The 19,737-nt window shown below is 39.3% G+C and overlaps 3 protein-coding genes across 3 annotated transcripts in view; 2 read left to right on the forward strand and 1 right to left on the reverse strand.

The window, feature by feature from the left end:
• The window catches only part of LOC118405704 (NEDD8-conjugating enzyme UBE2F-like), a gene marked incomplete in the record, with an annotated part of 5,347 nt that extends 340 nt beyond the window's left edge, over positions 1-5,007 (reverse strand). The window contains 10 exon segments of the mRNA XM_035805330.1: positions 405-674; positions 1,406-1,468; positions 1,857-1,889; positions 2,321-2,378; positions 2,746-2,816; positions 2,956-3,023; positions 3,282-3,347; positions 3,676-3,705; positions 4,029-4,146; positions 4,834-5,007. Coding sequence (XP_035661223.1) covers positions 621-674; positions 1,406-1,468; positions 1,857-1,889; positions 2,321-2,378; positions 2,746-2,816; positions 2,956-3,023; positions 3,282-3,347; positions 3,676-3,705; positions 4,029-4,137 — 552 coding nt within the window.
• Positions 5,008-5,068: 61 nt separating this feature from the next.
• On the forward strand, positions 5,069-8,917 carry LOC118405705 (vacuolar protein-sorting-associated protein 25-like). Its single transcript, XM_035805331.1, has 6 exons — positions 5,069-5,254; positions 6,214-6,359; positions 6,678-6,731; positions 6,921-7,012; positions 7,329-7,404; positions 7,885-8,917. The coding sequence occupies exons 1-6, from the start codon at positions 5,205-5,207 to the stop codon at positions 7,986-7,988; spliced, it is 522 nt and encodes a 173-aa protein (XP_035661224.1). The 5' UTR covers positions 5,069-5,204; the 3' UTR covers positions 7,989-8,917.
• Positions 8,918-15,827: 6,910 nt separating this feature from the next.
• LOC118405671 (kyphoscoliosis peptidase-like) lies at positions 15,828-19,283 on the forward strand. The gene is made up of 3 exons (XM_035805271.1): positions 15,828-16,922; positions 17,423-17,658; positions 17,835-19,283. Exons 1-3 carry the CDS (start codon positions 16,056-16,058, stop codon positions 19,141-19,143), a joined length of 2,412 nt encoding a protein of 803 aa, XP_035661164.1. The 5' UTR covers positions 15,828-16,055; the 3' UTR covers positions 19,144-19,283.
• The last annotated feature ends 454 nt before the right edge of the window (positions 19,284-19,737 follow it).

The raw sequence follows: 19,737 nt of genomic DNA on the forward strand, positions 1-19,737 counted from the left end.
ATTGAGATTCTCCTATACATATGGAGGGTATGGCGAAACAGGTGTCAAAGACGCCTTTTTCAAAGCCACCATACCGTTGGCTTTGTTGTTCGGAGTTTCCATCTCCTAGGAGGACTTCCGACCAAGGATGCAAGGGGTTCCTCCTACCCCTGACTCGTGTGTCATGGCGGGTGCGTCATGCCCGAACATGCCCCTATGGCCTGTCACCACAACAAAGGCCTGTCACTGCCACTAGCCGCAGCTATGTACTCATTTACACCTGAGTTAGGTGAGGAAAGTCGTGTAAAGTGCCTTTCCCAAGGGCACAAGATCGGTGACACGGCAAGCGGATTTGAACCCGGGACCTCTCGGGCCTGAGACCAACGCGCTCGATTGGCGTCTATGGCGTAGGGGACTTCAAATTTGATATATTACCCACAATGCACCATGCTGCGCATGCGCACTTCAAACCATGAACTAGCTTTTTGTGCTTATCATATTAGCAGTTATATTGCTAATGACAGTACGATAAATAGGACATATTGCAACTGTAAGCATACAATACATGATCTAGACTGAGCCTCATTTAAAAATTGCTCTATTATTTTGTATTTCATACAAATGACAGTTAGACCGTTCCATCATCTCTTAGCGTAGCGCTCTATGTAACTCGTAACCTTCTCTTGAAAAGATTCCTGAAGAAAAGGGGAAAAAAGGGAATTTTTTCATGAATGTCAGCAGCTACCTGCAACATTGTGCAAAATACTAGAAATAAAAATTCATCTGGTGTATCATTTGCAGGCAGTAGGTACCCAATTTTGAGTAATGAGACTGATTTACATGCTCGAGGCACCTCCTTGAACACTATTGTACATGTACGTTACTTCCAAAAGACGAATGCAATCCCTGACAACATGTCCTAGCTAAGTCAACCCTGGGATCAAACTCAGGTCCACAGATCCATGGAATTGGAACTGCTCAGCTATGGAGACATGCTTAAATGTACATATAAAAACATTGATGGCCTAAACTTTCAAACATCTCAAGCTGATTTAAATCTTTTGAATGAAGGTTTATCTGCACAAGGATATGGGACAGGTTTGAACACAGATCATTCATTCATTCATGCATGAATCCATTGATCCTGCATTCATTCATTCAGTAGATATCAAACAAAAGAAAAACTACAATTGCAGTGTACATTGGAAAGCAGTTTAGAGAAAAGAATGATTAGGTGTAGTAAAGAATAGAATGAATGTGTCAACTTTAAAACTGAACCGTATATAAAGATGTGGGATATACAAATCATACTCATTATACATTTTTGTATCATAGAAACTATAATAGTGACTAGTGGACCAGATTAACTAATCAGGATGCTATACCTCCTGTCGTTTAAATGTATGAAATTAAAGACCAGGCTTACCTTGTCCCTAAGCCAATGTTCTGCAGCTTCTAGATTCAGTGGGTCATCAAAGTCACAAAGTTCCTGAGGAAAAAAGTTCATTTGTGAGGAGTGTGTTCTCTGTGTTAAAGACATCTAAAGGCATCCAGTCAGAGAGACAAAACCTATACCAAATATGCTAGTTCACTCTTTGCAGACAAAATTTAAGGCAAGTGAGACTTCAGGAAAACATGTCAAGAAAAGAATTGTTAACAAGTTGGGGCCTTCACTTTTAACCAGCACATGCCCAGTTCAAACCTTGAAACAGCTAGTTACAAAAAGATATCAAAGCAAGTTGTGGCCAGCTTGCATGTGAGAACAAGATGATTACCAACACTTAGATAGAGGATGTCTAAAACTAGACCAAGCAGTGATGGGAGCCAATTTGTGGCCATCTTGCAAGTAAGAAAGTGCTACAAAGACCAATACTTACATAAAATAGTGCATTTAAACCCCACACGACATCCTGTAATGTAAACAACAAATGACTCAAAATTTGTTTCATACAATGATACATGTACAAAGTTGAAAATCATCTCTCCATAGAAACAAACTACATGTACTGTAAGTTGATAAACCTCTAATCATAGCAACTCTGAACTTTACTTCCTGTTAATCTGGCAACTCTGACATTCACTAATTCACTCACTCTCACTCTGCAGAGAATGTGACACATGGAATATACATGATGTGGACAAGAAAACAGACACAAAAAGACACACTGAAAGTGAGACCTCTGTTCACAGAGGTAACAACAGCATTTCAAGACACAAGACACATGTTTACTTCAAGACACAATCTCCTATCAAAACTGTAACGTATTTGATCCTGAAAGGCTATCTTAGAGAAAAAATTTAGGGATGTTTCATTAAATGCTGAACAAAACATATAAGTTACCTTAAGAGTCCGTGTGGGAGACCACCCAGTTGCATCTAATGATGTTTCCCTAAGCAAACTGGAAAAAAAATGTTTGCGCAGTTAGGTGGATCCTATAAAATACAAATGATTTAATAGCTTTGTGTGTACTTTTGGTTCACAGTCTTAACTCAGGTGAAAATGAGTACCTAGCTTTGTTACGGACATCTTTTCAGATTGAACGCAAAGCAAGATGGAAGTCCTGTGTTTGAGGACAGCCATAGGTTGAGCAGCATGTTCAAGAATTCACCACAGTGATCAAAAAGGCTAGGGATCCAACCCTGTGCAAGTGGATCAAACCTTACAGTCTGGTCTTACACAGCTTGTACAAAACGGGTGTATTACACTGGGTTTACTGATTATGGAAAACAAACAAAAAAGATACATAAGGCAAGAGTTTTCCTTACCTAAGACAAATATCGCCATTCTCAGCTATGTTTGGATGCCATATCCTGGTGTTACACTGCACTCGTGGGGGCTGTGGATGAAAAAATAAATATCATAGAACATTATACATCAACTTCAACATGCTGCATTATTATCTCTACCTATCCAAAACGAGCTACATGAGGTCTGCTGACTTGGAGGAAATATATAAATTATTATAATCTACTCACCAGGATATTGTAATCTTCCGGAACATCTACATCAAAGTCAAAGGTCCCTCCATGCCAAAAACCTTCATCTGAAACAGACATCAAATTGTTGGACATACAGCTATTAATATTTGACTAATATTTCTAATTAACAATAATTAAGGGTTCAAAGAAAGTTTTTGCAGCATTTCCTTTTTCTGGTCAAAACAATGCACAAAAGCAAATACTATCGGTGCTGTGAAAAACACAACAAATATTCAAAGATTTACAGAATACTAAAGGACAGTGGCAATTTGAATATTTCTTGTCCAACAGATACTGCAATACATGTACAAACTTGTACTTACCAGGTGCAATAGTTATGTTGAACTGATGGAGTTTGTCGGGGTCATCAAAGGTCACTTTACAAGTTGCTGTGAAGGTTGAAAATAAAGCTCCAAAGTTATTAACAACAGGCCCATATGCAAATATTGAAGTAGATAATCTACTTGTATGGAAACCAGAAATATGAAAATATGTATGATATGATGTGATATTCTATCTGTTAAACTCCTTTATCATTATTGTTAGTGCTATTGTTATCATTGCTACCATCACCATTATCAGATTGTTGTATGTTAGATTTGTTTCTTTGTATGTAACTATTCATACTTGGATGCTACTTTACATTATAGGTCCCTGATTAGAGATAAAAAATGAATATATAAATCCATAAATAAACATCTGTAGTTTCTGACTTACGTGGCAAGTTCGACTCCATTTCTTGAACCTCTGTGAAATAAAATAACATACATAATAATGTACATAATCCCTTGATGGAAATCCTATTTTCTTTGCCAGCAAAATTACATTGTACCATTGGTTGTACTTCTATTTGAAATGGACAGTCACAATTGATATGTAACTGAGGAATTTTTGCGGTGATTTTATTTTCGCGGTTTTTGAGCTGCCAATTCACAGTGAACTTAAAACCACTGCAAACATTTTTCCATGGCAGAGACTACAGTGAATGGTGCTAATGCGAACAGTCCTTTTTCCCACTACCTAGAAATTTTTCCCGAGAACTTAAATGCTTTTACAGTATAAGACCATACCTTTGACCAGTAGTTTATCCCGAATGGAGGCCCTCTTGTCAGGACTGTGAGCAATCTCCACAGGTTTGCCTTCTTTCGCCTGCTTCAACTTCTTGGACAGAGTAATCATTTTTCACTCCTGTACAACAGACAGGACAACAAAAGATATATGTTAACTTGTGATTTTGCATAATGTGTCATTTCCAAGCAGATGTTGGGGTGGGAGTTTATAGTTTAACATACAATTACAATTCTGTAAACATTGTATACACGTAAATTTGTTTAAAAGCTTGGGAGTTGGGAGCCATTAGAAACATACAATATTTCGCATCAATATCTGCTTGGAGACTAATGTCCATGAATATGTGAGTTTGGGTGGACAAAGATATCATTACATTTTTTCATTTTAGATCATATCATATCATATTTAATATATCATATCATATCACATCTACCTGAATTTACCTGAACCGCAGGTTTGGTTTTTGGATTTGCTCTTCCTGCAAAAAAACTTGAACACTTTTTCTTGCCTTCATGTTAGTAGTCAGCCTGTAATGCTGTAGTTCTTGACAATACACTTTAATAGGGTGCCCAAAACCGACATCGTCGAAATCTATTTTTGAAATACAGTGTACAATCTTGACACCACGCGGGTTTTTTTCACAAAAACGAAAGCCTAACAAACTACGTTAGTAAATGGCATGTTTTACCAATACATACAATTTCTAATATGACATGCCCCCCACCCACTCAAAACAAAAAGTGCAAGAACTCTGGACTACAGTAATTTCATACATTTAGATACATCAATTCTACAAATACTTACTTGTTTCTTGGCGTACGTGACAACAACTTCCTCACAAGTGTATAGATGTGTTTGGAAAGTCGAAAAGAAGACGATATTTCTCTTATTTTCCCATATTTTCCTTTTCAACCTGCTTTTCACAGGCTCACGTCCAAACGAATCTGGGTTGAGGTCAGAGGTCAATGATGAGGAACAACCACGTGATATAAAATTTGTCAAGCGATTTTACGCAAAAGGCACAATTAGATTAACATTTTCAAACAAAAAATGTTAAGATGTGTACATGGTTTTGAGTGATGTTGTAGTTATGAAGGTTTTGACGCAATCTTGCTGAAAATCAAGAGTGAAAGTAGAAGTCTCGTGTTTTCTCGCGCGAACTGAAAGAATCTGAGATGGCGGAGTTTCAGTGGCCGTGGCAGTACAACTTTCCTCCGTTTTTCACGTAAGACGGCATTTCAGAATGATTTTACGCAAAAATAACCATACCGTAGCTAAAACATATGCAGTTACAGTGGATTTTGTTAGTTTTAAGTACTGTCTATTTATGATAAACGAGATAAGGTGGTCGAAAGTTGACAAGACTGGGGAGGGGGGCGGTAGAAAACTTGTTTCGTGACAGTGTGGAAATGTTGGGTGTGTCATGATGATTTTGAGGCTCATATACATGGTTTAAGGGCCAGAAAAAACAGAAGCCTCATCTTTCAATGAGAAAAGTATAGATAGAAGACATTTGATGCATTCGTTTTGTAGCCAAATGGACTTAAATTATGACATGAATTGATCAATTGATGTTTTTATTTGTTAAGGGCTCCCTTATTTATTAAGCCCTTAATTGGAAATAAGCCCTTAATTGGAAATAATCAGATATAACTGAAGGGACTACCCTAAATATTCATCAATAGAAAAACAAATTAATACTAGTAACATTTGAATAAGCACTCACTCTGAGGTATGGATCTCCTCAAACAAAGTAACATGTTTCCTCCAACTTTTCGTCTCATTCAGGAGGATGTACCTTAATGAAACTAGGTACTATTTCACTTTAGTTGAGTGAGGAAATAGGTGCAAAGTGCCTTCGTCCAGAATACAACATTGGGGCCTGCTACTTAGTGCTAGGTATTCAAAGGGTTGTACTTGTAGCCAGCCCGAAATCATTTTCCGTCTCCTTGAATGGCTTTGGTGCAGCATTCCTAGGGGGTCTGGGGGCATGCTCCCAAATAAAATTTTGAAACCTAGACCCTCAGAAACACTATTTCCTGCATTTTGAGGGTTAAATTTTGCTCACAGAGGACGGAATGGGCAAATTTTTTTCCGTCCCCAGCTACAACCCTGATTCAAACACAGAACCTTTATATTCTAAGTCAACAACCCTAACGATGTTAGACCACTTTATTTGTGTAGCATACAGCCCAACAAGGACACCCAGGCTAAACAGCTGGAGGCGTGGTGTTTGCTGGTACTATCTTACTGCAGACACAGGAGGCAGTACAGCCTAGACGTCACAGATGCACAGGACAGTCCACTCTTCCATAACAAAAAGATAGACAGTATCCTTCATGGAGCTTATAATTACACACTCAACATATGTTTAATCTCAGTGTATCTCTATATCCTCTGAATTGTACAACTACTGGTAGGTCCCATGTCCAGCTATTGTTGGCCAGCTAATGAAAAGTCATGCAGCATCTTTGATATTTTGCACTGTCACAGTTAACAAGAAAAATGGACTGTCTGAATGGTTGGCAGTGTTATATACTGTATAATATACATCATCATTGTTACTATTGATAACAAATTAGAGTTTGTACAGTATAACTTAGAATATATCAGTACCTTTTTAGTGTACTACCTTAACTATCTACCAGGAAAATTGCCTTTAGATGCAGTCTACACTGTACTAGAAGAACTCAGGAAAAAAGGTAAGCATTGGAATGTCTTATACGTTTGTAAAGAATGCTATTACTTAGGCATCTACTTTTGTTAGTGTTTTACACTGAAGAGTGGTTATTCAGATACAAATGTCTACAAATCTCACTGTCTGTTGCCCTAACAGCAAGCATTTGAACTTTCTTTGAAAATTCATTTACCTTGATTGCACTGTTGCCTAGGTAATATAGAATGGACTGACCCAAAGAAAAGAAACAGATGTCTCATCATGTGGAGAACACCTGAGGAGTGGGGGAAGATCATCTACCAATGGGTGAGTAGCACGAGTTAATCAATCACAATGCGGTACAAGAGCTGTTGGTCAATGTAGCATTGCCTGATCAAAACAAAGGTTGTTAGGTTAGCTGAAAAGTCCTTTTCAGAATAAACTTCTGAATATTCTTTTTTTGAATTGATTTGAATGATATAATTCTGTATATTGAAAACTTTATGTTGATATCGGATTGTTTTTGTCTAAGTCCTTGTACTGTAACTGAGTGTAAGAAAGATGCCCATACTTTTAAGGCTGAAGGTATTCTTCAATGTTGTTGTAGTTGTTGTTAATTTTTTTTCTGTCCTCCCAACATTAGGTGACATCCAATGGTATGAACAACACTGTATGTACAACATATGAACTGGTGAATGGGGACGACACAACAAGTCAAGGTAAAGTTGAAATTTGTTGATCTATAGTTGGTCTAACTCTAAGGCTTCAAGTATTCCTTTGAATCAGTTTGATAGAAAATTGATTTGTTTGTTGGTTTGTTTGGGACAAGATAACTAGTAGTTGTATAAGGTATATAGTGAAAGAAAATGCTAAAGAAATAGATACCACTTGTCAATTTAATATTTGTCCAAAAAAGGTTTGTCATCAGAAGCTAGTTCATGGTTTAAAATGCTCTTGCACGAGGTCAAAGGTGAAGACCCTAACTTGTAAACAGTTGATACCATGGCCATCATATTTTTGTTTATGCCTTGGGGGCCCTCAACTTTGACATATTGTGCATGAGCTTATTGATTCAGGATCCCATTGTATTGTTACGGGAAGATTTTATATTGTGTAGTTCAATAATCAAGATGTGCTAGCTATTAGAATACATGTTCTGTACATTTGTATGTGACCAACATTTTGTTTTACTCTTTCAGAATTCCATGGAATGGAATCCTGGCTGCTGACAAGGGCTCTACAAACATTACAACTAGAAAGAAAGGCAGAACTTATGGGCAGCGAGGGGGTGAAGTTCTTCTAAATCATCAGGCCTCCCATATAGTTGTGATGTATAGGATTTATTGTGTAAAGATGATTTCAGGCAGCCTGAAAATTTGGTGAAAAATAAAAAGTTTTCTTCATTCTTTAATATCATGTAACACAATCTTGTGGTTTCAATATATTTGTAGAATATGGAAAGTATGAAAGCTTTAGACTAAGGTACAAATGTGGGGTACAATATAAATACTGGTACTATTACAATCTTTTGTTAGGTTTTATATGTGTACAGGGCTATCAGTTGTTGCTAGCTGCTATATTTGTATGTGTGTGTGTTTCATTAGATAAATGTCCGTAAGTTGGAAGCTGTGATGATATGTGTGTGTACAGTGAGCTTAATTTTCATTGTCATCTTAATTACAGCCACATGGAAGTAAGGGCTGCGTTATGTTCTCAGGCCTTCCAAGATGTGATTTTATGACTGTCGCTAGGCTTGAACAGATTGATTTAAGCAATGCTTACATCTAGATATGTAAAGGATAGGTGTGACAGGTCGTTCAGTGTAACATAGCCAGCTACTGTCACGCTGCGTACATGCAAAGCTGGTGTGTTATGCAGAAGGTCAGTTATATAGAATCTGAAACAGAACTACTAAACTGAGCAATCCATAAAACAGTAGACTGTTTAAAACTATGGTGTGTAATACATAGAAATACCAGTGAACTGTATGTTTAAACTACAGTTGTATATACCAGTGGACTGTAAGATTAAAACTACAGTTATGTAGACACTGAGGTAATAGAGATATATACATCAATGTAATACACTTCTACACTGTACTGTTTGCTGTTATACACAGTATTTACAAAATGTACCAACTTGTGGGATATGTTATATATGCTACCAAGTGTTCCTTGTCTCTTAGCACAGCACTCACTCATTATCAAATGTAAATTAAACATATTTTAACAAATGTGATATAAGTCTACTCTGTTACAATTTAATTCAAGCAAAATGAGATATTACATAGTATATGTGTGTGTTTCATTAAATGACTAGAACACAAGATCATTGTTAAGCCATACACATATCAGAATAAAACAAAAAGATATCAGATTTCCGATGAGCAGTCAGGATCAGTCTCGATGAATCTCGAATTGGTCAAGTTGAATAATCAATTTCCTGTCCCTTTCTCCTGGACTGTTAGTTTCTGTGAGTGGGTGGACAAATGACCGTGTCTCTATATCTGTATATTTGTGGTCAACCGAAGAACAGTACATTTGTAATTATAAGCTTCTTTCCTAGAAATCTTTAGGAAACATTATGAAACAAACTTCCTGATGATTTCTTCCCTGATGAGCATACCACCTGAAAGTTTCCAAGACTAAGGTGTACCGATATCCGTCATTATACATGTATTCCAGCTGGTGTGACCAAAAATGGCTTAAGGGCTAAGTTTTGTACTCAATAGATAACGCACAACAAGAATCCAAGGTCACTTCACAGGATATATAGTATCTCCATTTAACGTCCTAGCCAAGGGACGTCTCTAGCCTAAGCAAGTTTCTTATTTCCACCTGAGTGAAGTGACGAAAATCGTGTAACAGTTCTTCCAAAAGGACACAGCATCGGTGGCAAGTCGGGGGATTCTAACCAAGAACCTCTGGGTGAAACATCCTAACCGTTACGCCAACGCGAAGAATTTTGTGTCAATCTGAAGTGAATTTGTTAAAGTACCTAATAGATAGATACAGGCATTCAGGATTGAATTTCATGGGCAACTGGCGGGCGTTATGATGTTATCAATTATTGAATCTCTGTATGACCGAGGATGGCTAGCCTATGCTTTATATTTGGCTATATTTTAACATCGTTGTAGCCGACCAAGAGAGCGGATATCGATCTAGTTGTAAAGGACTTGGGTCGTCTCTGGTTACTGAGCCAGTGGTTTCTTACCTCTCAGTTTCAATGCGAAACAAGCGAAGACAAAAGCTACATCCACGATACAGTGCCTGAAACTCTTTTGCGATGCAAATGATAAAAAAATTGTTGCTTGTGGTATACCGGTAATAACAGAACAAATTCAAGGTATCTTAAGCTGGGACTTGTATCGACCATAAAATATAAAGAATAATACGCAATTCTTTAGATCGATGTAATCAACAATGTCACGAATATATCTACAAATGTCATGAGTAGAAACATTTAAAATGTTTGTTTTCTTCTTATTGGGTGTTAAACGTTATATCTAGTGTCTTTTAGCACCATAGAATATAATGAAAGTGTCTTTTTGATACAGTAAAGAATTTAAAGTACACTCAAAGTTGACCCTGAAAAGAAATCTCGCAAATCACTCGAAAATGGTTTTATCGATATCTTGGCTATTGTAAGACAGAATCCGGTTTTGTAGTGAAATTGATGGACAGTACCCTGTCGCGCTACCAGGCCGTTTTGTCACATTTTAAACCACACTTTAACCACAACATTCTTTGACTATGACAAGACAATATAAGTTACCGTCCGTGTGACATTGACTGTATGCTACAAATAAAAGACACAAGAAAGGGCCCGTGGCCAAAAAAAGCCCCTCTACTTCACCTGCGCAGTCAATTACCACTTTAGCGAAACCTCCATATGGATCAGCTGACATTTTCAGGACAATGGCCCACACCGATCGTGTTCTGAAGCTTATTTTGTCACCAGGATCACCTTTGACACTTCCATTGTTAACCAAAGATCACCGATAGGACAAACTGTAATCATTTACGCCACAGTAGTGCAGTGAAGAGACGAACTTATAAATAGAACTTGTTGAGCAAGTCCATGAGCGTCCTTGATGAGTTACGGCAATGGTGAAGTTGTTCGGTCTATAACTATGACTGGTTAGCGAAGGAAATGGTTTGTTTTCACCAACAATAAAAAAGAAAAATACGATACGTATCAAGTTAAGAAGTAAACATAACGTAAGAAATGTACAAGATATCGGGTTAAGGATTGCTTCATTGGGTACGGAAACTCCGAAGGCGACCATACAAAACGCCCCAGGGAAACCGGGACATCGGGGGTGGGGGGATTTTGACGCATCCTTGTATTAATTTTGCCGTATGTAATATTATTGATATATGATGTCATAGCACATTTGTATTGTCATTTGTATTTACGCGAACTTCACAATTAGCATCCTGTCATATATGATAAATGTAAAAAAAACGCCTTACGAGACAGGAAAAGGAAAAAAACACACTTTAAATCCGTAGAATTTCAGGAAACGAAAAAAACGTTGTACAATTTCACGATTTGAAAACACGCCAGATCCACATATTTTGTACATGTCTCGATGTCTCGTCAACAGTAATAGTTCATACAGATGTCAGGTTCGGACGTTTTTTTCCCTGTAATTGACATACATTTAAAAGTTACATGCCTGAGGTGGTTTCTGTATGTACAGTACGCCGTATTCCATATGAAAACGTGTCATACAGGAAACAACGAAGAACACCGGACGTTTACCGATGACAAATACCGTGCAACTACGTAACATCCAGGTGTTGCTTCGTTACGAGAATGGTATTTTAATCCGGAGTTTACTACAAAATCGAAACTGCTCCGAATTGTTTAAAAAGGACACGCTTCAGCGAGTAACTCACTTCAACTTGGATCTGTGGTACGGTCATCATCAGAAGGAAGAAAAGGACATCATGCAACTACCTGTGACAAGTATGTAACATTTGTATATTGTGACAGACTTGATGGCTGTTCTTAGCTTTGAAGTCTTTTTCCTTTAATTGTAAATGTTTTGTAAGAAGTTAATTCACCGATGTCTAAGACGCCATGTGCGTCGATATATAGTTTGAAGTTTTTCCTGTATCCCTCATCGTACATTAGTACTATTCTGACTCTTCATATAACTCAGTTATTAAAGGCAATGTTCTCAACTCGTTACCCATAATTCTTTTTCTGCAGGTGTCATTGTTGTCGCCATGAGCATCATGGTTACCATGACGACCGTGTCAGGCAGGTGTGTCCCTGTGGATGACGACATGGCGGAGGTCGGGGGTTTCCCCGTCCAAACGCCCTGCGAACTCTTCACGAAAATGCGCAATCATGTTATCCGGCTGGGCAATGCCGCCAACGCGACATTCCATGCCTTTGTAAGTGTCCATTTTTTTTGCCGAAGCCTATAGGGCGGAGACTAATAGGGATAACGTCTTCAGTAATAAACAGTATTTGGTAGTGAAAAAATGTACTTTTAAACAAATGAAAAAAGTGTATTTCGAAAATGAACTTTTAAAGGTGCTTCCAAATCTGTACTCGCAAAAGTGCACTTCCAAATGTTCCAGAGTAAATCTCTTTCCAAAACTTCTTTCCACTTTCTTTCCAGAGAATTTTTCATTATTCAAATGTTATTGCAACGTTTTACCACGGGGGTCGATCGTTTTTATTATCATCCTGAGCTAACATAAACCAGATGGGCCAGGAACCCCATATGTGGTGGGACCTTGTCCTCACAGAAATGTTAACACATCCCTAGCGTTATCTCGATGCATTCATAACGAGAGTGGAATCAGTAGATATACAGATATAGCACGACATAGGGCCAAAATGAAATGTTGTGTGACGTCATGTTATCAGGTGGACCAATACCCGTCGGCCTCCTCCGGATGTTTCGGTCACGACTTCACCCTGGTCGGCCTAAGGAGCGGACTGCGCATGCCCTACTTGGACTGGACGAACTTAGGGGTATGACATCAACTTTTCATTTTTTGTAGCAAACTTTCTTGATGCGTTTATACCTTAAGAAAGTTTCTATACTCTCCGAAATTTGACTGAAACAAATGTAATATAGTACATATATACATTGAATTAGTACATGTATACATTAAAGTCATCGTCGGAAAAATGAACAACAGATTTTGAAGATGCTAACGTATTTTCTACTACAGAGTCTACATGTGTATGTAACAGTTACCAAAGACACGTGTAATTTCGTGTCAGATACACGAAATGCAGAACTATACTCATCCGCAACTGCCCATGCAGAACAATTGACACATTAATTTGGTACTTTTTCATAACGCAAACATGATAATGATATTCCTTCACGAAGGTAGAAGATCTAGTTGTATGCAGTTGCGGGTCACTGGAATCCATGCCCCCAGGGTACTGCCCTGGGACACTCAACATCTCGGTAACGGCACTCGGTAAAAATGTCTTTGGTGATGGTGGAGGAACCAATACATCCCGGCCATGCAGATGTGTTGTTCTTTTTTTGGCAACGCCCTAAAAAAAATATAAGGGCGGAAGCATTTTTCCACATCTGCTTGGTGGCTCTGTTTCCTAACTGGTTGACAAATGACAACTTGCACGGGAGAAGCATGTTAGGTCATGGGAAATGCATAGATATTCAAGGATGAAGGTTTAGGTTTTACCATACCATAGAAAAGTTTTACTGCACCTAGGGTAACCTTGTCTTGTTCCTCGGTCCTGTATACGTATCAGTCTAAGGTTAACTCGGTTAAATTGGTGTACTATTAGAAAAGCTGTAAGGGCTAAGGTGTATAATTAGAAAAGCTATGCAAGGGACTTACAGTTGCATGTTTTTATCTCTCTGTACAGGAGGAAGCTAAGATTGGTCGGATCTTTGCGGATCTGCTGACTTTCAAAGTATATCTCAGGGAGGTGCGCCACGACGAGCACCACCATGCGCGCCACCATGCGGAACAAGATGGTACTGAACTGATGAACTCCACCCACACCACCCTCGCTCGTTTGGAGCACCTGCTGACCAAGATCAGGGTTACTGCACAGGTCAGGACTTAGTTCTCGTAATAGAAGGGTTCTCTTAAACAGAAACAAAATTCTTCAGCAGACTGAGATGGACTGATAAATCATATGTGCAACCATTTCTGGAAAATGCAGAATGTTTTCCCCAAAGCCTTTCGTCAGGCTATTCGTACGCAATACTTTGCTATTAGGCTAAACCTTAAGTATTGTGTGCGAGTAGGAAATTTGGACCTATTCATTAACAATCCTATTATACAACTGGACTCGCCTTCCTAATGGTTGTGTGCGAGAAAAAAGGTTTTGCCATCGCAAATCTGTAAAAATTGCTCGTATTAACATAAACAGCTGAGCTAAACTCTGACTGGCTACTGGCTACTAACAGAATACGAAAGAAAGATAAACACCAGCAAAAACAATGTTTTCCCTACCGAGGGAAACATAATTCATTCATATGACTTCAACAAGCATAGTTTAAAAGTCCGTTTTCTTTCCTTGTTGGCTTCTAGCCTCAACACAGGTGCTACACTCTCCCTGACTTCGACGGAAGTGACGTCATGACTGCTGCCGAGAAAGACCCAACCGGCGACCTCCGCGTGTCACGTGACTACCAGGTGCTGAACAACTTCCGTTGGTTCCTCCGATGGCTCCTGAGCGATGTGACCAATTTCCGGTACATCCACTGTAACTAGGAATGACGTCATGATATGTTCTGACGTCACGGGATTCATATGATCCGGAGTGTGTCATTTTTTTTAGCAAAGAACAAGGATTTAAAAGCTTTGTCGAATCCAGCGCAAATAGATTAGCTTCATGAATGTAGTTTGAAACAGGTTACAGTCAAGATAATGTGATGTTATATAAGTTCATAATGTTTGCTAGTAAATAGTTAAAGTCTGTTCATAGCTCAGTTGTAGGGATATTGTTTGAAATAAGCGTAAGTCTGGTTATTTTGATATTTACATTGGATATTGAACAGCCATGGTTTTCTAGGTATTATCAAATAATTGTGTTATATTGAGTTCTTTTTTTTTTCAAAACCCGTATCTTTATGATTCTTTATGTTTCTTTTTACTAATTTTTGTTTTTCGTTCTTCAAGTTTCTCTCTGTATCGAAAATAGATTTTGTTCAGTAGAGTTAACATTGCGTACCACTTATCATCTTTTTATTAGATGATCATTAATCTCGAATCCAGTCAGGGTTCCAAAAACTGTACGTTCCGTCTAAGGAGCACATGTAACGGTATTTTAAAGATGCTGTGAAGTTACCAGTATAGTGTTACTGCAGCATAGAACATTATAGGTTTACGGTGTAAAACATGCATAGACAATGGGTGACGTTTTTTTAGTCATAGACACATGTTGGTGTGTTTGTCATATCATTGCTTTAATAAACGCGATTGAACTACGACCTAGTATTAGCCTATTATATGCATAGTACACACAATTTTCGTCAATGAAGGTTAGACATCCAGGTAATAAGATGTGCAACAACAAACCCAAGCCACTGGATGAAAATAGAAAAGTTTTAGATTGTATTCAGTGTTGTGGGTGTTGTAAGTTCTATTGTAAAAGGAATGATACACTTTTCTACATCTAACGTCGAACGTATCTGTTGTATGCTGAATAAACCTGCCTGCCTATGGGCCTAAGTGATTAGGCCAGGGACAAATATAATTGTGCTTGCACTGCACTCGTTCGGTAACTTTATGATAACACGAAAGCAGTTATTATATGCCACACGACATTTTGACAGAGCATATAAAGAGAACTGCCGTGTCATTCTGGCTGCCGGGGCCATGTGATGTTTACATGTACCCCCGTGTAAACTATACATGTCCTGACGTAACCCACACAAACTTGCCTGCAGGGCGTGCCCATTATGAACGGCTCCCTGACATGAATGGCAGATACTAGTAATCAAATATTCTCCAGGGATAGCCTCACCATGGGGACGAGAACGCAGGTGTTTCATCCACACGCAACATTTAAAATAACCGCAAACAAGTGATAATTTTGTTACAACGTTGCAGTTTAAAACGTTCAACATTCTTAGATACCATTTTCACTTGTAGTATTTGTGACTCGCAATGATACTGATCTAAATAACAGAGATTCGTTTGTTTGGACTTTGGTGTGTTTTAGCGTGTAGATGCGGTTTGGACCAAAGGGCTATCTGGTCGACTGTCTGACGGTGGTAGTCACGACGCGATAAGTATATATTCGGTTGCAGGAAAATGTGCAATCTTTGTAGGTGACAACATGTTTTTGCTAGATCATAGTGTGTTTTCTTCATGAAGAATAAGTCTATGGTAAACGTACGAGCAACATGGGGTCGTCTTGTTCTTCATTGTCGTCAGCAACGGTTGTCACAACAGCGAAAAATGTAAACGGGGTACCCACAAGGAAACAACCACCTGTCACAAAAGAAACCGATCGGCGGATGCAAAATGGTAGACAACAGCGAACGACAACAGCAAAGACAAAGGACACAGGCAAGGATTTTGTTTCCAATACAAATATTCCCACCTCACAAGGGTCTAACCTGTTGTGTAAACATTCAGAGCTGATACAAGATGCCAATGCTGACGTCTCGGTGCAATATGACAAGAAGTCGCTAGACGGGGTACCATTGACAAATGAAGGGTCGACTCGCATTTCGAATGCAAGTTGTAATAGCCAAGACGCAATAGAAAGTCTATGCAAACCGGAAGGTTCTGAGAGACCTTCAACACCAGGGAAAACTGCGACACGTGCGACTGAGACACAAGCACAAAGCAAGAAACAAAAGCCGTCAGAACAAAGTGAAGTTATACAGAACGACGAACAAAAAAATAGCAAGAATGAAGCAAAAAAAGAGAGCACCACAAAGCTGTCAGACGCTGCAACCAGAGAATTGTTTCACAAAAGTGACGACAATTCTAAAGGTGGTAATGTTGTGGACACTGATGAGACAATACGGCAAATCGCTACACACGAACCAGTTTCATGTGAAAAAGCAGACAACGACAAAACGAATTCAAAAGATGAGAATGGCTCGACAACAAATGACGGTAAAGGGACTGGAGGTCAAGATGATACAGAAAGGATTCCCGTCCCTTCTCCAATAATGCCAGAAATCAAAAGACGTCTGAAGAAAGTGGAGCTCATCCCAGACGTGTCTGTTTTCAAGGAGCTAGACGACTATGCCAAACAGGTACATCATTATAATTTTTTTTATTAGCGAGTGAAGTGATCATAAATCGCCTTTAGTACTTAATTGATAAGTAATCCTGGCTTCATTGGTAACTCGAAGTAGATTTATCATGTTTGCAATATGATACAATATCGTTTATGAATATTGCAATATCGTTTTTGTTTGCTGTTGCCTTGTATATCTTTGGGTGACCGTTATTGGGTATTTGACTACGCGTAGCCTCGACAGCGACCCATATAATATACGTTAGGGAGGCTTTGCTAAACCGGTCTGAGGTTTCCACTTTTGTGATCGGGGCCTCTAACCTGAGCTGTCAGCCAATCAGAGAATTGACTTTGTAAACGCTTTCTTTAGGAAAATCTGATTCTCTGATTGGCTCGGGCTACTGGTTAAAGGCCATGCCCGTAAAAGTGTAAACCTCAGCCCTGTTTAGCAAGAGCTTCCCTAAGTTAAAGTGAAGAAGAATGATAATGAGTTTACGAGATATTTTCATTTTCTAGACCCCGGAAAACGCGGAAACCTCAATGCGTTCGCTGGTGAACTATTTGACTCTTCCGACCAAAACGTCACTGGAGAGAATACGTGTCCTCTTCATGTGGGTGGCTACACACGTTAGGTATGACGTCAGTGCCTACGTCAAGGGTGCGCCATACGGAGATACGTCACCAGAAGCCGTGTTCAGGACCAGGTTGGCTATTTGTCAAGGCTATGCTGACCTTTTTGCAGAATTGTGCAGGTAAGTCTGCCTTTAAGAACAGCATAGTCCTCGTTTGAAAAAATTGAAAGTTTTAACTATACCTTCATAACGCTACAGTTCCCAAACAGATGTGCTTGCAAGATAATACTACAAAGCCACCATATTTGTACAAAAATCAAAATACAGTCATGAAACAATTTTTCTCTATTCCCTAGCTTGGTGAACATCCCATGCAAGACCATCTCCGGCAAAGCCAAAGGAATCGACTACGTGGTCGGCACCAAATTCAAGGAGCCCAGTAACCATGCATGGAACGCCGTACAAATAGACGGTTTCTGGTACCTCATAGACTGTACATGGGCCGCCGGTCACTCAGACATAAGTTCAAGAACCTTTGTCTTTAGCTATACGGAACACTACTTCTTAACAGAGCCAGAGTTTCTCGTGTCAGACCACCTCCCCATAGATGACAGTTGGCAGCTGTTAGACGATCCTGTCTCGGTGCAAACGTTTGAATCATGGGTACTCTTGAAAGCTCGTTTCTTTGACCTTGGTCAGCGCATGTCTGACCTTAACCACACTAAATCTCGCGTGCCAACCAAATCCGGTTCCACAACTATCAAGATAAGTCTCCGCGAACCCATGTCGTTTGTTGTGCATCTGAAATCGTCCGATGGTAAAAAGAAGTTGAGCGAAACAAAAGACTGTGTGCTGCATGAAATCGTCAACATGGAGGCACGTTTTTACGTTGTTCCTCCTACAGAGGGCAACTTCCTGTTAACCATCTTTGCCAAGAAAGGAACGTCATCGGGAAGCCATGATTTGTTACTAGAGTATGTTATACAGTGCAAAATCCCCAAAGCAGCAAGTGTTCCCTTCCCATCAGCCAACGGGGGGACCTTACGGGGGCCAGGCCACTTCCTTCTTGATGGCGTCATTTCCGGTACCAGCCACCTGGAAGCTATAATTGACGTTCCTGATGGTGACGTCAAAATTCAGTTCGAGTTTGAGAGAAAGTTGCGTTTTATGTGTCATTTTGGGGAAGACTCTCGGTGGAATGAGTACGTACTCACGGAAGCCGAAGACAACTGCGCGACTTTTTACGTCAGGTGCCCTGAAGCGGGCTTCCATCGTTTGACAATATGGACCAAAGAAGATACCGGGTCCGGAGATGGGTCTTACCATAGGCATTGCACTTACATCATTAGCTGCAAAAAGAAGAAGCCAAAATGCGCGCCTTTTCCAAAGACTTTCAGAACCTGGACGTCTGGCTGTAAGGTGTTCCGGCCGAAAAACGGACATCTGGCTTCAAATCGGGCCGTCCAGTTTCGCGTCAGGTGGCCAGAGGTTGTTGACGTGGCCGCGGTGGCTGATGGTAAATGGTACCACTTCGTACATGGTAGTGATGACTGCTGGGAAGGTAATGCAACCACTGGTTCTCAAGGTACATCGCTTCAAGTGGCCGGCAAAAGAGATCCAAATGTAAACTCCTATGAGTGGTTACTTCAGTATTCGGTTGTTTAGCTTCAGTTGATTATGTAAGTTATGTACTCCTTATGATCTATATTCTGTATATCACTTTCTCATCTGCATAGTGACGGCGATGACAAGATCATGTCATCTCATTTTCCAACGATTTAAGATAAAATTGTACTTCAAGATTATTTTCTCCTGGTGTTTTTTTTAAAACAATTTTTTATAAAGTTTTTGTTATCAGCAGCATAGTAAGACGGAACATAGCTGTCCATCAAAGTTAGCAGTTCGGCAAGGGTAACAACACATTTGAGCTCTATAAATGCGAGGCATGTCAGATAAGCCTCAGTCACAATATGATAGCTGGCATTGTTATAAAAAAAATCGAAAAATCTCACGATTGTCTCGAAAGATCTCATGATTGTCTCGAAAGATCTCATGACTGTCCAAAAAAATCTGGAGATTTACCACAAAATCTCGAGATTTTTTTTCATTTTCAATGAGGCGTGAAGACCCCCGATGGGCATCATCATGATTCACTGTTTCTCTCAAAAATATTAGATATGAACCTTTAAGCTGTAGACGGTCAAAGGCATTATTTACTTATTTATTAGGATTCTCCATATACGATGACAATGGAGGGTA

Source organism: Branchiostoma floridae, chromosome 18 (genome assembly GCF_000003815.2).
Source record: "Branchiostoma floridae strain S238N-H82 chromosome 18, Bfl_VNyyK, whole genome shotgun sequence".
Taxonomy (NCBI): domain Eukaryota; kingdom Metazoa; phylum Chordata; class Leptocardii; order Amphioxiformes; family Branchiostomatidae; genus Branchiostoma; species Branchiostoma floridae.

Excerpts from the sequence above, each read along its gene's own strand:
- LOC118405705 (XM_035805331.1), top strand. The coding sequence starts at position 5,205 with ATGGCGGAGTTTCAGTGGCCGTGGCAGTACAACTTTCCTCCGTTTTTC. Across the intron at positions 6,360-6,677 it reads CCATAACAAAAAGATAGACA|GAAAATTGCCTTTAGATGCA; the intron begins GTATCCTTCATG and ends ACTATCTACCAG. Across the intron at positions 6,732-6,920 it reads AGAAGAACTCAGGAAAAAAG|GTAATATAGAATGGACTGAC; the intron begins GTAAGCATTGGA and ends ACTGTTGCCTAG.
- LOC118405671 (XM_035805271.1), top strand. The coding sequence starts at position 16,056 with ATGGGGTCGTCTTGTTCTTCATTGTCGTCAGCAACGGTTGTCACAACA. Across the intron at positions 16,923-17,422 it reads TAGACGACTATGCCAAACAG|ACCCCGGAAAACGCGGAAAC; the intron begins GTACATCATTAT and ends TTCATTTTCTAG. Across the intron at positions 17,659-17,834 it reads CTTTTTGCAGAATTGTGCAG|CTTGGTGAACATCCCATGCA; the intron begins GTAAGTCTGCCT and ends TCTATTCCCTAG.